Here is a 21154-nt window from a genome sequence, read left to right on the forward strand (position 1 = left end):
TAAACCAGGATCTGATGCCAGGGCCAGGCCCTGCTGGTCCTGAGCTCCCCAGACAGGCCGGGTTATGGGAGCTCAGCCCGTAGAATGTGCCAGCGAAATGTTCCAGATCAGTACCTCCTGGAGTGGGGCAGCAGCAGCAGGTGGCAGGAACAGGGCAGGGGAGGGAGCACAGCTCAGGGAGCCTTTAGGAGGATCCTAAGGACGGAGGTTACTTCTCCAGGCCCCGGCCTCCAGAGCCAGGAGTTTGAGAGTCCCCCAGAGCCCGTGCGACTCAGATTCAGCCCTCAGTGACAGCTGGTGATGCACAGACATCTTTAATTGGCTGATGGTAGCAACACAGGTTGACTAAGTCTTGTCCAGGCGTAGTCTGAATGCAGAAGGCAAGGAGAGATGAAGAAACAGCTCGGAAGTCCAAGAAGAGAGGAGAAAAACAGGAAAGGATGTTCTAGGAAGAAGAAATAGATAAGCCCTGGAGAAGGCGTTCCAGTAAGGGTGACTTCAGTTAGACACACTGCTATCGGTGAGACTTTTCAAGTCAGTGTTAGCTCAGGCCCAGAGGTGGAGCAGTTCGCCAACCAGGGTAAGACTTACAAGGCCAAGAGAGACCAGAAGGCAGTGAGTGCCAGACAGTGGCGAGAGGCACCCCCTGGGAGGGTGGAGAAGCCAGGTTTCTGCTGAGAGTCCTTGTACCTCCTGGCCCTGTCTCTGGGTGAGTCTAGGCGAGGGGGACAATGTCCTACAATGCGGTTTTGACTCGAAGTTCCTCGAGCATTGGCTTTCCCTGTTGGGTTAGCCCTGGCCAGGTTGGGTACCCCTGGCCCAGTTGGCTCCTTGTCCTCACAGTTCATGCAGGTGGGGAACTGGTTCCTTGTCTAGGTCAGCGTTCTGGATAAACTCAAAGATAAACTTCACCTGGGTCTCATAGGCTTGGACTGAGATTTTCTCGTTGATTCCATGGATGCTGAGGGAAAGAGAGATGCGTTTGGGGTATGAGAAAGAAGCCATGTGCTAGGACACAAGACTTAGCACAGAGCATTCTCCCTACTCTTCGCATCATTCCCTGATACCCATGGCCTTGACCTTCTCGGGGTAGGACGTGGGCAAGGTGGGAGAGGCCGTTTGTGGGGTTTCATACGACGTGTTGGCCATCTCTCAAAGACCTGTGCTCATGGCAAAGAACATTGGGGTAGATATGAGAGAGCTGGATTTCTAGTTCTCCTCCTCTTAGGACAGAGTCCCTAGCCAGACGCATCTCCAAGCTAGTTCCCCACCTTTCAACTTCCAGAAAGGGCGACTGTCCAGGGTAGCCATCTGGTTCTCTGCTTTACCTAGAAATTTACTGTCGGGTCTCATGCCCACCAACCTACCTCCCCACCACACGACACAACACAAGCCAAAAAAAAAAAAAAAAAAAAAGACCTAATCCAACCACACAGGAACATCAAAGATGGAAAGAAACAGAGAGTATCTACCCAACATCCCAACATCCTTCCATTCAAAAAATAGAAGCGTGAAGGCTGTTCTTCAACTCATATGCAAATGTTGTCCTTCTCTTTACACCTGATTTGTGGTGGGCAGTTCTGGCCTGGATGTGGAGCTAAGTGGAAATATTCCTCCTAGGCCTTGAGATGAACAATTTTCTGAAGAACTCACAAAAAGTGATTTCCACACAGCGGGTCACGCTGGTGGGTGTGTCCTGGGCTATGACGGTGCTTTCCTCTGAGAAGTCACACACACGTGCCCGCTTCAGACGCTGCCGTCTCCTCGTGTGGAGGGTGCAGGAGATGAGGCTCAGGGTGTGAACACCCTCCCAAGGTAGGAACTGGGGGAGCACCCAAGGGTCTCCCCCAGTCACCTGATTATCCCCATCCTTTGAGGAGAGGGGTCAATTCCCACAATTGCTGAGGACTGGCAAGATTCTGGAATGACAGTCGGCTGGTTTGGTTCTACAATGTCTCATGTTAGTTTGCTAAACCCCGGCATTCCCCTATTCTGTGCACTGTCAGGAGCATGAGCTGGGTGGGGGAAGGGACACGCCAGATGTATCTCCTCCTTGCTGTCAAACCTGGTCCACTCACCTACTGAAGCCCTGGGGCTGCAGATAGAGGGGGTTGAAGCGGTAGATGCCGGTGGTGAGGTTTGTGTAGTGTCGGCTGTCTGTGTTGCCAATACAAATGCCTAGAAAGGGAAGAATAAGGGGAAGAGGGTTTTCTATGAGCCAAGGAGGTGGGGTGGTTGGAAAACAGGAGCCCTGGGTCCTCTTGTGAGCCTGTGGCTATGATTTTACAAAAATATCCTTTCAATGAGGAACACAGATTCTGGTTCCAAGGTCACTGGTGAAATATTTCTTGAATGGTCCACAGCTAAATGTCCTTTCTCTGTGATGACCAAAGGAGACCAGTTATCTTTATTTTATACCCATAGGCACAGCCGTTTGCTATTTTAGAAACCAAAAGTCTAGATAGTGTTCCTTCATCACTTGAGTTTTATCTTGTATCACCTGATGTCAGAAATGACCCCCTCTGGAGGGCCTACCTGCAGTAGAATGCAATCCTCTCCAACTGAAACATAGTTCCTGTTATTCTCACCCTCTGAAGGATGCCCCTGCCTTCCTAGCCTCAAACCTCAGGTTCGGAAAGTCCAAGAACGCTCTCCAGTCTGCTGCTCATCCCCAAGGCAGCAGGGGCTGGAACACGTCCCTGGAGGCACGTTCTTTCAGAAATGACATTTTGGAGCATCAGTTCAAGAGCACTTGGGTGATCTGAGATGGCAATTTGTGCTTTGTTCTTTTCCTCTCTTGGTTTCCAATGGACAGCCAGGCTGTTCATAGTTCCTTGCTTTGTGAATTTTCTGCCAGTTGATTTTTCTTTTCCATTTTAAAAAAGATTTATTTATTTATTTGAAAGCAGAGCAACAGAGGGGGCAAAAAGATTTTTCTATCCACTGATTCACTCCCCAAGTGACTACAACAACCAGCTCTGGGCTAGGACAAAGCCAGGAGCCAGGAACTGCATCTAGGTCTCCCACATGGGTGGCAGGGGCCGAAGTAATTGGGCCATCTTCCACTGCTTCCCAGATGCATTAGCAGGGAGCTGGGTCAGAAGTGCAGTAGCTTGGACTTGAACTGATATGGGATGCCGGTGTCACAAGCGGCAGCTCACCCTGTGCACCACAACATGGGCCCCTGCCAGTTGATTTCTGCCTATTTTTCAAAAAAGATTTATTTTATTTATTTGAAAGGCAGAGTGACAGAGAGAGAGAGAGAGAGAGGAAGAGCTCTTCCACCTACTGGTTTACTCCCCAAATGGCTGCAACAACCAGGATTGGGCCAGGACAAAGCCAGGAACCAGGAGCTTCATCCTGATCTCCCACGTGGGTGGAAAGAGTACTTGGGCCACCATCCACTGCTTTCCTGGGCACAATAGCAGGGAGCTGGATTGGAAGTGGAGCAGCCAGGACTCAAACCAGTGCTCTGATACGGGATGACAGTGTCACAAGTTGTGGCTTAACCCACTGGGACACAATGCCACCATTGCCTACCCCCTGCCCCACCTTTTTCCTGAAAATGCCTAACAAGGGTAGGGGGGCATCTGAGAGTCAAGAGGGGAGAATTTGGTACCGGGAGGGCCAGGGTTCCGGGATGCCTGGATGAATCCATGATCAAAGCTAAATAAAATGGAACTGGCCCCAGGCCTTACCAACAGAGCAGGAGCTCCTCACTTAATGGAAAGGAGAGTGTTAGAAGCCAGGGAGAGTGTTAGAAGCCGGTCCACCACCTCGTTGTGTCAGAATCCCCCGGGGCTGTTAACAGGGCAGGTTCCAGGGTCCCATTCAGAGCTGGCTCACCGGACTCTGGGGGTGGGCCCAGGTAGTCCCCTGCTGATCCTCTGCCACTCTTTAAGTTGCAGAACCACGGCTGACCCGGCATAGATTTGGACGATACACTAGAAGGCTGGGGGGAGAGGTAAGAGGGAGCTGCTGGGAGAAGGGAATGGGCTTAACAGACACGGCATGGGCCAGGAAGTTTTTCTGGACTGAGGATCCTGAGCCCTGCTGCTGAATGGACCAGATCTAGGATCTAAGGGGATCTGGGTGTCCTCTGTGGCTCCTCCAGAGGAGGGGGGAGTCCCAGTCAACTCTCCCCTCTATGCCAGAGTGGCTGGTCTAGGTTAAGTCAGGCCCGGGGCTTAACTGACCTGATTTATTGTTTCTGCTCCTTTCCTGTTTGCTTTCTGACTTCCACCCCAAGAGGAAAATACAGCTCCAATCCCATGAGGAGAAGCAGCCAGCTGTTTCCAGGCTGAACAGCTGGGTTGGGTGTGGGGCGGCGGACATTGGCTAGGAAACTGTTCCAGTCCCCACCTCTCTCCGGCCCCAGCTGATGAAGTCATTACCTGGGGTGACAATGTTGACTTCCGGGAAGACCGACTGGATGGTCTGGCGGAGCAGCTGGTAGCCCAAGGCCTGGTCGTCAGAGGGGCTCATGGGCAGGGGGTCAAAGGCTCTCAACACTTGCAGCTGGACCCGGTCATCGGCCACAGTGTTCTTGACGAGTTCTAAGACCTCCGGGGGTGGAAACAAAGGGTTAGACTTCTTACTGATCTACCCCGGTCAGGCAAGGCAGAGCTCTGGCTTTTACTCATGTTTCTTTTTCAGCATTGGGACCTCAGTTGCGGCTGACTGGCTGCAGGTGATGTAAGAGCCAGGCCTTTCCTGGAAAGCAGTGGGTAGAGGATCAGTGTTTAGGAAGCGTTCCTTACAGCTTGGAGCCAGGGATTGGGGGTTTGGATAATCAGCAAAGGATGTCTTTTCCCTTGGGTTGTGAGCCATGGGCTGGGTGAAGGTGTGAGAGGCTAGAATGGGAATCGCAAACATCTCAAGGCAAGAGGACAGATGCTACCTGGGAGTCTCTGACAGGTGATGTCATGCACTTCTCTTTCCGCCCTCTGGGCATTGCACTTCCTGTTTGTAACCAACTGCACTGGGGCCAGGAAGATGAGCTCAACACAGACCCCAAGTCAGGAACTGGATACTAGTGCTCAAGTTTTCTCTTGGCCTCCTTTCCCCAGGAAGGAAGCTGGGGGAACTTGCAGAAAATTCAGAGAGGGAACACAGCAGAATTCTTGATCCCAGGAAGGATGCAGAGCAGCCTCTGCGGGTTAGGTCACAGGGAGGCTATGGCCATGAGGCTGGCTTAGGGAGGCCCCAAGTCCATTCGGTCACCCAAGAAAAGCCCAGCACTGGTCTCAACTCATTTGATCAGTTTGATCCCTTTTAGGTCTGTGCTCTCTGGAAGCATGATAGCAGCTGAGTCTAGAGAGAAAGGGAGGGAACCCACGGCTGGTTTTTGGATCCAGCGAAATTAATTTCTGCTGGATGAGTGAGGGGGTCATCGAGTTAATTGCATTCTAGCAACTATGACTCAAATACTCTATTACCAGAATTAATGCATAGTCTTGATATATTCTTGACCCACTGAAATTTCCTAAAGTCATCCCTTTAGGAGGGGCACCTGCTGCCCCCTGCCTCAAATTACATAGAAATCCCTGCCACCAAAGCTTGAAGGCGAATGGTTTAGATCCTTTTGGTATGAGGCTCCTAGGGCCCAGGCATCCCCTCTAGCTACAAGACCAGGCCCTGCCATTTCTGTATTTCTAATACTAAGCCCGTGAAAGGCAGGCAATAAATGTTGGATGTCTGAGAGTTGAAGGATGTGAGCTGATAAAAATAACAGATGCCATCTCATTAGGGAACGAGTTAGCATCGTGGGGCCGGGTACCTGTCTGACCTCACGAGGGTGAAGGGATCATTGTAGCACCTGTCGCATAAGGTGGTTGTGACCCTACTGGAGATCATATACGCAATGTGGTCGGGCCAGGGCTGGCACATAGTAAGCGCTCAGTACATGGCAGCTGTAATGTGCCTGTATAGAAGCCCGAGCGCACTGTGGACAATCAGCAGAGCTGCATGGACGGCACGAGGAGGCAGGGTTCGTCCATGGTGAGGCAGACCTCAGCGCCTACTTTAGGGCACGTTGACCTTTGACCTCTCTCATCTGCACCAGTCCTCCCAGCACGTTCCCACGCCACTGTGTTGTTTCCTATTTTACGAGTAGAAATATTTTCCTCTCACATGAGTGGTTCATTGTTGAGAGAAAGGACAATGGATACTAAAAATTGGGACTGTCTGTAGCACTAGTAAGCCCAGCTTCCACCCTGCTGTGAGCCTAGTACTGGGAAACCCCTGACAGGCGCTCACCTGCCTAACACTGCCAGTCTGAACGCTCACCCCCACGTGTGTATACTACGTCAGCTCGGGGCAACTCGGTTATGAATATCTTCCTTATAGTGAACCGAGACTTGATTTCCTGTGACAGCCACCCCTTTCGTAGCTATTGTATGTACTCCACAGGGCATAATATCATCCACACCCAGCAGAATCTCACCCTGCTGAAATTGGAGGGCACCCATGCACCCCGCTCCCTGCATCTGCTGCCTGGAGCTGACGCCTGGGCCCACCTCCTTCCCTGCTCTCCGAGAGGGCTTCGCTGACCCCACCGTCCTCCCCTGACTCACTCTGCGCCATAGCATCCTATTAGTTCGCCTGTGGTACTTGCCACTTGTTCATTAATTTGATTCCTTGCTTATTGCTGTCTCTTCCCGCTGCAGCACAAGCACCGTCAGAGTGGATTTCTGCCCAGTGCACCGCTACCCCAGTGCGTAGAAGAATGGGCTGTCCCCAGCAGCCACTCAGGATGCTTGGTGCATGACCAACAGAAGGAAGGAAGGTAGGACTCTTCCCCCCGAGCCCTTGCGGTGCAGCGGAGTTCCTTACTGCCCAAGATGGCGCATTTCAAAGCTCTCCCTTAACTGGACACTCCCTGTGGCCTTGTTGCTACTCCTGGAGGCCCATTACCTTCCTGAAGGCTCCTGTTCCTCACAGACGGCGTTGGAGACCTAGCTACACCAGGAACTTGGGAGAGAGCCTTTGAAGATGAAAGAGGAGGACCCGTGGGCTGCCTGCGTGCCCACCGGACCCAGCCCAGGGCTCTGTGCACGCGGCCTGCAGAGCCTCAGGGAGTAGCCCTGATGCGTGGAGCCAAGGCACGAGGAAGGGACGTGGCTGGGGCCATGGGCTCTGTGCACTTCTGAATGACAGAGGCTTTTCCATTCCTCCCTGGGGCAGGCGGGCAGGCCAGCCCAGGAATCACAGGGCTTCCATCAGATGCGCGGAGAGGCGGGTGGCTGCCGGTGGGGGGAGGAGTGCCAGCTCCGGGGGAGATGAAAGCCCCGGCTGGGTGGAAAACAGCCCTCGGGAAGGGCATGGAGTTGGAATGAGGCTGGAAAAAACCGGTGGAAAGAAGCTTGACAAGGGGGAATTCAGTGACTTCCTGGCCCCGTGAGTCCCCAGGAAGGGGACAAGGGCTGGCACCTGATGAAAAGCAGCAGAGCTCGGGTCTCACACTGGGCCGGCTTCCTGCTGCACCCCGTGTCCCGTGGCCCTGGGCAGGCCTGTTCCCTGCTCTGTGACAAAGAGGGCGCCTCCCTCCCTGCGTGAGGAAGAACTAACTTAGGAGCAAGGGCCACACGGTCCAAATGTGGCTGAGCCCGACGCTCTGCGGAGCCTGCTAGATCCTGCAGTGTCCCTCATCAGAGGCTGGCTGGACTGCCTTTTCAGATCATCTTCGGAGGGATCACGTTTGCCACTGGAGTTCTTTTTAGCTCAGGCTGCTGTTTAAACAGGCTGAGTTTCTGGTAGCTGTCCCCCATTCTCCGCCACTTCTGTTCACCCTTTAGCTGCCGGCTTCGCTGGATGAGGTCTGGCACCAGGTGCCTTGTCGCGTCCCCTGATGGCACCAGCTGCCTTGTCGCCACAGCCCTCCTGGTAGCTTGTCATTACACATTTGTTTTTATAATTTTTAAACTGATGTTTGTAGCTGATCACGGCGAGGCTCTGGCCTTAACCCTTTTCTCTCTTCCCTGTACACACCTTCCTGTGGGACTGTGTTACTCTACAGGGCTTGTCTCCTGTTCACAACACTCCAGCCTGGATCTCCGTCCATGTCATTCTACAGACCTGACGTATCTATAATTGCCTATTGGTAGAAGCTTCTCAAACTTCTAGTACAAAACGCTCATGGAACATGCACCTAGGAACCCAACAACAGGTGCTCAGTGATTCTCAAGGTCGTACCTTCCATCTTTAACATCAAATCACTAAACTTTTAGCTTTACGCACCAAAATAAACTTCTCTTTTAATTCCATTTCCACGAACATTTTGAAGTACCCTTGTACCTTGAAACCACTCCTCTTCCCAGACCTGCAATCTTGGCTCAAGGCATCAGCAGCCGGCAGGAACCCTGGATGGTCCTTCCCCTCATCCCACGTCTGTATACCCCCACATCCTGTTGAGCTCATCTCTTCCTCGGACTCACCTCTGGTGGGTGCCCTTTTTGCTACTCTGTGACCACGACCTTGCTTCCAACTTGACATGCACCACCTGAGACTTTGCAATCACTTCCTGTCTCTTTCTACTCCAGCAGTCTCTCCCTAAAAGCCACCTGAGTGTATCACAGCCCTGTTTGAACATCCCTGAGAGTTTCCTCCTGTTCACAAATTAGAGCCCAAACTCAGCCTGGCACACAAGGCCTGCTATCCAAAACGACCACTCCATCTCTCATCAGTTTTCCTCTCCCACTATGTCTCCCCCGTTCATCCTACTCTTTAGTCCTCATGAAAGTCAATGCTCCCAGCAAAGTTCTGTTTGTCCTATAAGGCCCAGCTCAAATTTCCAGTGGTTAGAGAAGGCTGTTTTGACCCTCAGAAGTAGGATCAGTCCTCTTCTTTGTGGTTCTAGGGTAATTTGCTCATCCCCGGTGGTTGTAATCACAGTGTAGCCTCTGGCTGTGCAGATGTGTAATTGTGGGTAGGCAGCTTAGCTGCTCGGTGGCTCTTGGCCTCGGTGTCCACCGGGTAAAGAGGGAATGCAGTTCCTGCCTATGCGTGTACACCTATGTGTGTACACCCTGGAATAATGCCAAACACAGTGACCATATACATATGCTCGCTTCTATTACTATCATTCATACCTGTCCGCCGCCCAGCTCCAGGCTCCAAGTTCCCCCAAACCAGAGACCTATCCTAGCCAAGCACCTGGTACACAGGCTGCCTTTGAGATACGTTGGTTAAACAAATGAGAGTGGGCTAGCCCCAGGCTTTCAGCTAAACCCCAGTCCTCAGGCCACATCTCCCTGAGGCTGAACAAGTTGTCTGGAACATGTGACACGTACCTCCAGGACTGTCTGTGCAGGGTGAATCCGGAAGTTGACTGTGGCCTGGGCCACTGGTGGGATGACGTTCTCCTGGAGAGAGAAGCACAAACCCTGGTCTGAGCCAGCCTTGAGTGTTGCCGCCCTGACCCCTACCACCAGCAGGGGCAGAGGAAGGCGATTTAAGGACCCAGGGCTTATGTTTTCAGTCTGCCCTGGATTACCCTGCCTAGACCTGTGGTTCTCTTCAGAGCTACAGGAGTTCTGCTTTAGGCCAGGGGGGGAGGGGGCACAGACCCGCTCGGAGCAAGACTGCTGTGATGGCCCGTGCTGCCCCACGGGGAGCCTCCTGCGTGTGCTTTGGTTCCCAGGACACCCAGGACATTTCTGCAGCTGTTACTGTCGGGCACCCAGAGCCTCGGAGGCCCCGGTGATGGTGAGTTTGACCTGAGGGGGCTGACGGTGGGGTGGCAGGGGTCTCCCTCGTCTTGTTGTGAAGTTGGACTCTAGTCTTTGCCTGTCCAGGAAGAATCCAGGACTAATTGGAGAGGAGAGTTAGGCTATGGAGGGATTTTCCCTTGAAGACTGGGAGAGAACAGACTCCCTACCTGCCTATCTTTCTTCAAAATGGTACAGGCCAAAAAAAAAGTGCCGGACTAGGGATAGGAGCACTGGGCTGGAACAAAATAGCTGTGGGATTCCGAGTCATTGCGACCTCCTTGTGCCTCTGCTTCCGTCCCTGGCAACTGGGGCAATAACACTCCTAGGGCTCTTGGGCAGATCAATTAGGACAACGAATGTGAACGTCTTTCAGGGAGGTAAAAACACAATTCAAAGGCAAGGACGTGGCACTGTCATTCTGGGCAGGGGGACACCACAGGCAGCTGGTGCAGACAGCTCGGGTCCAGCGGACACACTGGCCCCCCATGTCAGTTACACCAGGAATGGATCTCAGGCACTGGTATCGTGCCTGGCTCCCGATTTCCAGAGCTCCTTAAGGTCACATTGCGCTCTGGGTGAATGGCACCCATGAAGGTGGCCTAAGTCCCTTCAAAGGTTACAGACAGGCCTATGCGACTGCATGGCTAATGCCCCTAGGTGGCCAATACAACTGGGGGTGGACCAATTTGCTGCAGGGCAATTCTTGGGATGAAAATTTATCAAAGTCTTGATTCACCTGGAACTCATTTCTATAAAAGTAAAACTCACATAGAATTTATGTTTCTTGGGCCTGGCACTGTGGCACAGTGTTAAGCTGCCACCCATGATGCTGGCTGGCATCCCATATAAGCACCGGTTCGAGTCCTGGCTAGTCCATTTCCAATCCAGCTCCCTACTAACGTGACTGAGAAAGCAGTGAAAGACGGCCCGAGAGCTTGGGCTACCGCCACCCCCATGGGAGGCCTGGGTGCAGTTCCTGGCTTCTGGTTTTGGCCTTCCCAGCCCTGGCTACTGTGGCCACTTGGGGAGTGAACCAGTGGATGGAAGGTCTCCCTCTCAGTATTTCTCCTTCTCTCTGCAATTCTGGCAGGCAACTGTCTTTCAATTCAGGGTAACACCAGGGGAAGACACATTAATTGCTCATTAATTACTAGGTAGTTAATCTAAAAAATCCTCAGTGCCAGAAGGATTTGAACCTTTAGTTTTCAGGACCGACGTGCTTGGTAAATGTAAAACACATTGATTTACAGCCTCAGCATAGGTCACAAGAATTAACTCCTGGGGCCAGCGCTGTGGCGCAGCGGGTTAAAGCCCCGGCCTGAAGTGCCGGCATCCCATATGGGTGCCGGTTCGAGTCCCAGCTGCTCCACTTCTGATCCAGCTCTCTGCTATGGCATGGGAAAGCAGTAGAAGATGGCCCAAGTCTTTGCGTCCCTGCACCCATGTGGGAGACCCAGAAGAAGCTCCTGGCTCCCAACTTCGGATTGGCTCAGCTCCAGCCGTTGCAGCCATTTGGGGAGTGAACCAGCGGATGGAAGACCTCTCTCTCTATCTTCACCTCTCTTTGTAACTCTGTCTTTCAAATAAATAAAAATAAATCTTAAAAAAAACCCCAAAGAATTAACCCCTTTCCCCAGTATTTTAGTGGTCAGGGTTTTTTATGGAGGGAGGAGGGGTATGGGCCCCAAGAGCCCGAGAGGTTCATGGACTGCGCTCACTAAAACACACACATATGGATTTGGACAGCAATTCACAGGGCTTGCAGACCTCAGCTGGACCTCTTGTTCTTGAGGTTGACCCAACTGATGGCCCAGGACAGTTCTGCGGTGGTCCTTCCCATTATTCAAAATGTTAGCAGAGACGGGAAAGGGGGCCAAGCAGCAGAGGGGCAGGTGGGCAGTGTATAGGAGAGACCAGGTGATGTTACCTTGACCCCTGCTTGGAACATGGTGAGCGCCGTGGTGGTCCTGATCAGTGCATTGGTCATGTAATTTCTCTCCAAAAACCTAAAGCAAGAGGACTAGGGTCAGATGCTGGGCAGGACTGTCCACTGGGGAGAAAGAAAGGGTTGGAAGATCACTCACTTCCCTGAACCCTGGACATCTTTGAGACTAGGAGAGACCGGTTAGTGTGTCAGATCAGGATGATTAGTTAGGCCCAGGTGAGCCGAGACGGGACTAAGGGGTGGGTAGGTTTGGGCTGGGCAGTGCAAAGGAAGGGAAGACAATCCATTACCTGCTTACAAGAGGCCGAAATAGCCACAGGTTGTTCAAGATTATATTGGTAGGGAAGGGAAACTGAAAGGGAAGAACAAGGTCAAGGTCAGCACAGCAGGGGCCCTGCTCCTGAAGGCTGGGTCTCTCATTTCTAGAACCGTCTCAGCGAGCAGGATTTCAGCCGAGTTCAGTTAGCTCAGTCTCTGCTATAAGGGGAGCCCTGGGCTCATCTGACTGACACCTGCTGGGCAGCCTCAAGGGGTGGGAATTAGCTCCCAAAGGTTACCTGAGTGTATTTAATCTCAGGGTCTCAGATGAGACCAGAGAACAAGACGGATTCATCATGCGTGGCTCAGCCACTGGCCAAGAACAGGTGAGACTGGGCAGGGCACGGGGCAGCCCCAGGGCCCTTTTCTCTGCCACCCTTCTCTTCCACAGCTGACCACAGTATGTGATACTGCTGCCCACACCTCATTCGCCAGTTGCTTCAAGGTCATCGTCAGTGTCCCTTTCCCAAACAGGTTCGGCATTGGTGTCCGTTCCAGTCTGGAAGAAGAGAAGTGGAGTCTAAGGTTTTAGCCAAACCCAACCAAACGCCCATCACCTGAAGAGGAAGAGGAGGAGGAGACAGGAGAAAATTTGGAGAGTCTGGGCCAGCTCTCCTGTCACCTCCCTGCCACCTTTCTCACGCCCACCATTACAACATTGGGAAGACTTCAAGGCACTAGCAGGACCACGTCTACCCCACCAGCAGGAGCTTTCTCCATCTGTGAGTCTGAGTTAGGGCCCCTCCCGCCCCTCCTCTGGCGTCCTGCACCACACTGCAGCACCATGGCCAGTGTCCTCCACTAAGTGTGGGTCCCTTGAGGACAGGGGCTGTGTCATTGATAACTATCTGCCCATCACGGAGCACAAAGCCTTGAGCCGGGGAACTCAACCTTAGCTGAAGGCTTATAGTTCCTAAGAAAACCCAGCCCGCTATGAGCTCCGTTGTCACAGAGCCTGGTGTCTTCAGCCACCGCAGCCTTTACTTTGTCCTCCTTCCAGGGTAGGCAGGGACTTTGGATGGCTCGACCAGCCATGTCCAGCCTGTGATTTCTGGCTGCTTTTCTGGGCTCTGGACTACTCCCGCAGGGAACCCAGCTTTTGTCTCCTGGCCCTTGCTTGCCGTACAGATGCGCCGATGGAGACTCTCCTGACTCCAGCCTGGGCACCAGTGGCTCGGTCTCTCCCGCAGCCCACTCCACGGCTTGCTAGCCCAGCTTTGGGTCAGGAGGGGTGACCTCCGCAGACCGACAAGGGGACAGCGCCAGGTCTTCAGGGCTGGGAGTGGCTTACCTGCTGAGGGCGGCTGCGAGGATGCCGATGCTGGTCTCCTTTGGGGGAGCTGAAGAGTGGCCAGGAGTCATGTTCACTTGCAGCCTGAGGTCAATGGCCCCCTTCTCTGAGACGGCAATCCTGTTGAAGAGGATCCGAGACAGGAGTCACCCCTCAGGCCCGCTGGCCCGCCTGTGCGGCACTCTGCTGGGTTGAGGTCAGCTTCAGGCTACCTGGAAAATCGACACTAAGGGGGCCTGGCGCTGTGGCACAGAGGGTTAAGCCGCCACCTGCAACACTGACATTCTACTTTGGACCACTGGTTCGAGACGCAGCTGCTCTGCCTCTGATTGCTCTCCCTGCTAATGAACCTGGGAAAACAGCAGAAGATGGCCTGAGTGCCTGGGCCCCTGGGGCCCACGGGGGAGACCCAGATGGAGTTCCAAGCTCCTGGCTTTGGCTTGGTCCTGCCTCAGTCATTGTGTCCATCTGGGGTGTGAACCAACGGGTGGAAGGTCTCTTTCTGTATCTCCCGTCCTCTAGAACTCTGCCTCTCAAGTAGATAAATTTATTACAATAACAAATCCACACTAGAGAAGGAGAGGAGGGGAAGCCTGGGACAAGATGAAGATCAGGGTGGTGAAGGGAAGAGGGCTGACACAGTTGTTTCCGTGTGACGGACAGACTCCGGGCTGGGGCACCTCACATGTGGGTGATGACCCACCGCAAGGTGGGAGATGGGTGCTTTACTCACATAGCAAAGGGCGTCTTGAGGCTGGGAATGAAGCCATCCAAGATGAAGCTGCCCTCGTCCACGACAAAGGCCAGCTGGACACCCCTTGCCTGTAGCAGGGCCGAGATCTTCTGAGCCCCGTGCAGCCCTGATACCTGTAGACATTGAACCCAGAGCCACAATCCTCAGCCAGAGACAGACCTCCAGAGACAGCTCCTGAAGACCCATTCAGCTCAGCTGGGGGCTCCAGAACCTTCCAGCCTCGGGTCCTTTTTTTCGGGGGGGGGGGGGGAGCAGGACAGGGCCCAGGACAGAATTCTGGAATGTCCCAGTTGGAAGGACCCAGCTCCCCTTTGCCCCCTCACTTTTCACAAATGAAGAAACCAGGACCCGAGAATGGAGTGACTTGATCTGGGTCAAAGTAAGTAGTGTCACAGGAAACAAAACAGAGTCACTGATTCCTTGTCCAGTTCTTTCCATGACACCAATGTTTCTCGGGGTACAGCTGATGGGCTACCTGCCTGCCTCGGGCTCAGACATTATCAGAGAGTTTGTTAAACATTCACATCTATGGCACAGGGCCCAGGAATCTAAATGCTGTTCAAGGTCCTTAGGTAGTTCTAGCTCCCAGACACACAGAGAAGTTGGCAACCACCACCCATCTCATGGATAGCAAACTGCACCAGGCTGAAGACTCCCAGCAGGTCCTCCCCTCCCAGATAGGTACAGGGTACAGGAGGCTACCTCTTCATCATGGCCCAGAGCAATGAAGAAAGATCTTTGTGGGATGTAGTTCCGGATCAGCAGGAGCTGCAAGGCCTGCAGGGTTGCCTGGGGTTCGGAAGCACATGGGAAGAGGAGAAAGGCTTATTGTCTAGGAGGAAGTCTCAGGGTCTCGGAGATGTTCAGCTGTCAGCACCAGGGCTGGTGGGGCTAGGATCTGACCGACTTTTCAAAGAGATATGAAGTGGTCCTGGGAGACCAGGCCTGGGAAACCTTGGCCACCGGGAGGAAATGGCGTCAGAACTGAAGGATCTCCTGGGGATCTCTATTTACAGCTGAGAAATCAAGGCCCAGAAAGGGAAGGGACAACCTCCTGGGTGGAACAGAGGGCCCCTGGAGCCAGCATTCTTTCTGCCGTAACCTTCTGCCTCCCAGGAGCCAGCTGAGCCCTCCCTTCTGGTGTGATCTCTGGGCCCCGGGGCAGACGGAACACAGTGTTTCAGACCATCACAGAGTTCTTGTTGTCCAGCGTGCCCCGGCCGTGGATGAAACCATCACGCTCCAGCCCAGAGAAGGGGGGCACCTCCCAGCCTTCTTCCGGGGCAGGCACCACGTCCAGGTGAGCCAGCAGCATGTAGGGCTGCAAGCTGGGGTCCGTGCCTCGGACAGTGAACAGGTGGCTGTACTCCCCCACGACTTCATGCTGGATAAAGCTGGTGCTGAACAACCGGGGAAAGACTAGAGGCAGAGAGGGGAAAAGCAGAGTGAGTGAGTCAGGGTTGGCAGCTCCCTTTCAGCTCTCCTGCCATTTCCTGCCCCAGGTCTCCCTTCTAGCCCCTCCCCCCTTAAAAACCAAGTGTTCTCCTTTAAGAAGCCTTTTGGGACAAAGCCAGTCTGAATTCTGATCTGCATGGGCAATCTCTGAAATTCCTCTTCCCTATGTTTAATGTGCTGTTATTATTTAACAACATGCAAAGCAGGGCTCTACCGTTGACGGTATCTCATGATCTGGTTTGGTCTGACCTAGAACACTCTGCCGCAAGTTCACACTCATGGGCTACACAGATGAAGAGCATGTAAAATTTTGAATATAGTAGTTCCTGGTGTCCAAATTATTTGGAACCAAACATGACATGTATATAAAAAAATAATCCAGAGATTGGAAGACTATGGTTGGGCCTGCACCGTGGCTCAACAGGCTAATCCTCCGCCTTGCGGCGCCGGCACACTGGGTTCTAGTCCTGGTCAGGGTGCCGGATTCTGTCCCGGCTGCCCCTCTTCCAGGCCAGCTCTCTGCTGTGGCCCGGGAGTGCAGTGGAGGATGGCCCAAGTGCTTGGGCCCTGCACCCCATGGGAGACCGGATAAGCACCTGGCTCCTGGCTTCGGATCAGCGCGGTGTGCCGGCTGCAGCGCAGCGGCCATTGGAGGGTGAACCAACGGCAAAAGGAAGACCTTTCTCTCTGTCTCTCTCTCTCTCACTGTCCACTCTGCCTGTCAAAAAAAAAAAAAAAAAAAAAAAAAGAAGACTATGGTTGTATCTTGTCACCCAGCTTCTCTAGTTCTCTGTCACTACATATTTAGTTCTCTACTTTTTTATTTATTTAAAATCAAACGTCAATTTTTATTTCTTTTTAATTTTACTTATTTGAGAGGCAGAGAGAGACAGAGAGAGAACAAGCGAGTGTGATTACTCCCATCTGTTGGTTCATTTCCCGAACTCCCACAATAGTTGGGGCTGCACAAGACCAAAGCCAGGAGCCAAGAACTCCCACATGGGTTGCAGGGGCCCAACTACTTGAGCCATGACCTGCTACCTAACAGGGTAGGAAGTGGAGCTTGGCCTGGGACCTAGATACCCTGATGACACGGGCTACAGGTATCCCAAGCAATGTCTTACTAGGTCAAACACCTATCCCTATCTCCTAGTTAGTAAAGACTTCCAACTTGGCCCCTGTTAGCTACTTAGCTACTGGGCATTAATGCCAGATCCATTTCTTTCAAGAGTGTTAGAGGTAGGGGTCTACTTGCTGCTCCTAAGCCAGCTTCTCCCACCTCCAACAACTCTGGAAGGGCTGGTTTTAAATCGGACTTAGAAGGTTTGCCTCCTTACTCTTCATGAGGCCTTCCTAGGGTAGGAGGGGTTCCAGGCCTTGTTCTTCCTGATCCACCTTGCCTAGCTCCAGCCTGCATGGGGAGCAGGGGTGAGGAGAGATGACTGACACAGGAGCTCAAGGTGTGTGACTGTCTAGAGACTTAGAAATGCACACATAAGGAGTCTGGAGAAGACCTGGCCAGGTGCAGTGTGTATAGAGCTGTGGAGACGGGGTAGAGGGAGCTTGGGGCAGGAAATGTACTCAGGTAGAAGGAATCCTGGCTCGACGTTTTGATTATATTGTTTCTTGGCAGATACTTATTTAGGGAAAAGCTTGAGAGAGTTCAAACTCCAATCTGACAGCTATGTGGCTTAGTTCTTTTTAAAAAAATTTTTTTTATTTATTTGAAAGAGTTACAGAAAGACAAGGATAGACAAAGTGAAAGAGAGAGAATCTTCTATCCACTGCTTCACTTCCCAAATGGCCACAGTGGCCAGGGCTGGGCCTGAGTGAAGCCAGGATCCAGGAGCTTCTTCTGGGTCTCCCACATGGGAGTCAGGGGTCCAAGTACTTAGGCCATCATATGCATTAGCAGGGAGCTGGACTGGAAGTGGAGCAGCCGGGACTCAACTGGTACTCATATGGGATGCCTGTGTCACAGGCAGTGGCTTAACCCACTGCCACAAGACCGGCTCCATGCTGTGTGCAAACTCAAAAGTGACCCATGGGAATCTGACTAGCCTCTGACCGGTGACAAAATAAATTTCTCTATCCTCTTGTAAAAGAACCCTGCCTCCAGGGCTACCTCTCCCACCCCATGCCCATGTTTTGCAGCTCACCTTTTTTTTTTTTTTAAATTTTTAATTTTTTTTATTTTTTGACAGGCAGAGTGAACAGTGAGAGAGAGACAGAGAGAAAGGTCTTCCTTTTTGCCGTTGGTTCACCCTCCAATGGCCGCCGCGGTAGGCGCACTGTGGCCGGCGCATCGTGCTGATCCGAAGGCAGGAGCCAGGTACTTCTCTTGGTCTCCCATGCCGGTGCAGGGCCCAAGCACTTGGGCCATCCTCCACTGCACTCCCTGGCCACAACAGAGAGCTGGCCTGGAAGAGGGGCAACCAGGACAGAATCCGGCGCCCCGACCAGGACTAGAACCCGGTGTGCCGGCACCGCAGGCGGAGGATTAGCCTGTTGAGCCGCGGGCCCGCCTTTGCAGCTCACCTTTACGGATGTACTCTCCAAACTCAGCCAGGGCTGTGGTGTTGGACTCCGTGCTGCTGAAAGACACTGTTGGAATCTGGATGGCACCTGTCAGAGTGTCAATCAGAGATGGAAGATTAAAGATGATAACAGACATTGCTTTTTTTCCTCATGGTCCTCGTTTTTCAAAAAGTTCGTTTGTATTAATTATCTTGAAAATTTTAAATTAATTATTTTTATTTGAAGGGCAGAGAGAGAGAGAGAGACCGACCTTCCATATACGGGTTCACTTCCCAAGTGCCTACAACAGGAGCCCAGAACTCAATTCAGAACTCCCACGTGGTGGCAGGGACCCAAGCACTCAAGCCATCAGCTGCTGTCTCCTAGGTTATACATTGGCAGGAAGCTGGCATCATAAGCGGAGTCGGGACTCGAACCCAGATTCTCCAAAATGGAATGCAGGTGTCCCAAGTGGCAGCTTACCCCCTGCGCCAAATCCCAGCCTCTGCGTTCACTGCTTTATTGCAGAGCACAAAACAGTTCTGTAAGGTCAGTGCTGCTGTTCTCCCTCCTTCGAAGACGAGGAAAGAACTCTGCTTGCCGAAGACTGCCAGGCAACCAGCAGAAGACCCAGGACTAAAACCCATGCAGTTCTTAAGGAGACTGGAGACCCTCACCCTGGGAGAAGCTTTGGTACCGCGTTTCCTAGGGCCTCACTCCACCTCTGAGATCATCACTCTCTGCGGATTCCGAGCCTCATCCATCTCAAGGAATCCACTGTCCCAGGTCCCCACAGCAAGGAGGCTTGTGTGCTTTGTGTGACGTGTGGTCTTATTCCTCCTAGACTGGCTTCCCCTGAGCCTCAGTGAACTCTCAGTCAAGGCCTGCTCTTTGAGCACATGATGCCTGGGAAGCTACCAAAAAGCTTCTCAGTCCAAAAATAATCTCATCTTCTCTATCCACACGTTTCAGTTCCTGACTTGCCCTGGGCTCATCCTTTGAGTCTTTTTTTTTTTTTTTTTTTTCATCCTTTGAATCTTGAAAGTCTCATAGTCTTAAAGGTTTCCGTTAGGGGCTGTCGCTATGGCCCAGCAGGTTAAGCAACCACCTGCCATGCCAGCATCCCATATAGGCGCCGGTTCAAGCCCAGGCTGTTCTACTTCCGATCCAGCTCCCTGCCAATGGCCTGGGAAAGCAGTGGAAGATGGGCAAGTGTCAAGGCCCCTGCACCCACATAGGAGACCCTGAAGAAGCTCCTGGCTTTGATCTGGCCCAGCCCTGGACGTTGTGGCCATTTGGGGAGTGAACCAGCTAATGGAAGACCTCTACCACTCCCTCTCTCTCTGTAACTCTACCTTTCAAATAAGTAAATAGATCCATAAGTACATACATAAAAACACTCTTGAGAGGGGACACCCAACGAACCATCAGAACATTTGGGCAGAGGGCTTTGTAAAGACACAAGAGACCACATACACCTGGAGCGGCTGGTGTTCAGGGAGGGTCTCCAGAAAGCAAACTTACTTCTCTGTGTGTTCAATTTTGCTGAGGATCAAGCCCACGCATCATGGCCCACCACGTGCGAGATGGGCCCTGTGTGGGCAGAAGCTGAGGTCCAAGACGATTAAACTGCCTGAGAGCAGGCCCAAGCCCTGAACTCAAAGATCCACGCCAGGATGGTATGAAGTCCCCCCTCTAGGCAATCACTGGGCTTTTGCTTTCTTCCACGCAAGGAGACTTTGAGTGGCTTCCCAATGACTTTCAGAGGAGTCTTGATACCGTGGCTCGTCTCTGCCTCCCAGCGCCCTCTCTATCCAGTCACAGGCATTTGCTTTTGGTCCCTGCATCTGCCTAGACATGCTTACGTAAGCAGTTTCTCTAAACCCACTACTTAATGAAAGGGAAAGACTGGCTCGAAGCCATTCCACAATCAGGAAGGATTTCATTATCCCACAGGCTCCGACACTCAGGAGAAACTTGACTCTTTCCTTCTGGAAAACGTAGGTGGAAGTGAAGGGGAAGTGAAGGGATTTCCGCCTTGGTTAGAGATCTAGGGGCGATGTCCTCCAGGAAAGAGAAGGCACTCGGAGCCAACTATACCCCGGAACACTCAACACCCTTCTCGGAGCCTCTGGACGGCCAGCGAGGCCTACAGGCCCCAGACGTTGGCAGCCAGGGCCCGGTCCTCCCTGTGAGCCCTAAGATCTCTTCACCGACCCCCTCTGCAGATGAGACTAAGATACTGACTGGAGGCTCATTTTAGGATTCAGCTGTGATTTACCAGATGTGAAAAACTTTCAGGGCTTCAAAGTGCTGTACAAATAAAAGCTGTTGCAGCAGCGCGCAGGTGGGCGGCAGCCGGGCCCTGAGGGCGAAGCTGGAACTTCAGGCTGGAATCCAAAGTCCCAGAAGCCCGGCCTGGGGGAGGAGGGACATCCCCAAGCAGGGGCCTGGGTGGTGGGCTGGAGGCCGGGGCAGGTTTGAGCTGTGCGGCACGGCGGCGGCCAGAGCAGGGGACGCCACGGAGGCGCGGACAGGTCACGGGCTGGCCCGAGGACCGCGGGACCCCACTGAGGGGGGCGTGTCAAGGGGACCAAGGTTCACCTTTCAGCGCCTCTTTCATCTCTGTGCTCTCCTCTTGGCTGAATCGAGAAGGGATTCGCGACGTCTCCATATACTTCCTGCTCCTCTGGCTCTTGGATCTGGGGACGGTGGCGAAGATCAGCAGCAGCCCAGCCGCCAAGGCCAGCACGTGAAAACACCGCGGAGCCATGCTTCCCTGGCGTCTCCGCGACCAGCAGCCGCTGGAGTTTGGACCTGAGCGCCCAGAGGGCCCGCCCCCGCCGTGTCACTGCTCTAATCGCAACGATCGGCCTTAGCCCCACCCCTTTCCCAGGCATGGCCAATCACAACTTGGCTATGGCTGCGGAACAACCAATCGACAGGAAGGGCCCGCCCCAACTTCGCAAGGCCTTTTGGGGGTTGTGGTTTCTGGCGCGTAGCTGACAGGGGCGGAACGCAGGTGAGCGATGGCCTCGGGCTGGGGTGAGGTCTGGTCTGCTCTTGATCTTCTGCGAGGTGAATCCCCTGCTGTAGGATAACACACCGCGCTAAGGGAGGAGAAAGCAAGCCCGTGAAGGACGCGTATCAGCCCCGGCTCTGCC

The 21154-nt window shown here is 53.1% G+C and overlaps 1 protein-coding gene across 1 annotated transcript; it reads right to left on the reverse strand.

Annotated features, from left to right (window-relative positions):
• Positions 1-298: 298 nt before the first annotated feature.
• On the reverse strand, positions 299-20818 carry PM20D1 (peptidase M20 domain containing 1). Its single transcript, XM_062211289.1, has 13 exons — positions 20595-20818; positions 18012-18098; positions 15205-15437; positions 14721-14807; positions 13998-14131; positions 13265-13384; positions 12397-12472; positions 11946-12007; positions 11638-11716; positions 9291-9362; positions 4395-4563; positions 2079-2178; positions 299-961 (listed from the first exon to the last, which is right to left on the reverse strand). The coding sequence occupies exons 1-13, from the start codon at positions 20761-20763 to the stop codon at positions 838-840; spliced, it is 1512 nt and encodes a 503-aa protein (XP_062067273.1). The 5' UTR covers positions 20764-20818; the 3' UTR covers positions 299-837.
• Positions 20819-21154: the final 336 nt, after the last annotated feature.

The sequence above is a fragment of the Lepus europaeus genome, chromosome 14, assembly GCF_033115175.1.
Source record: "Lepus europaeus isolate LE1 chromosome 14, mLepTim1.pri, whole genome shotgun sequence".
Taxonomy (NCBI): domain Eukaryota; kingdom Metazoa; phylum Chordata; class Mammalia; order Lagomorpha; family Leporidae; genus Lepus; species Lepus europaeus.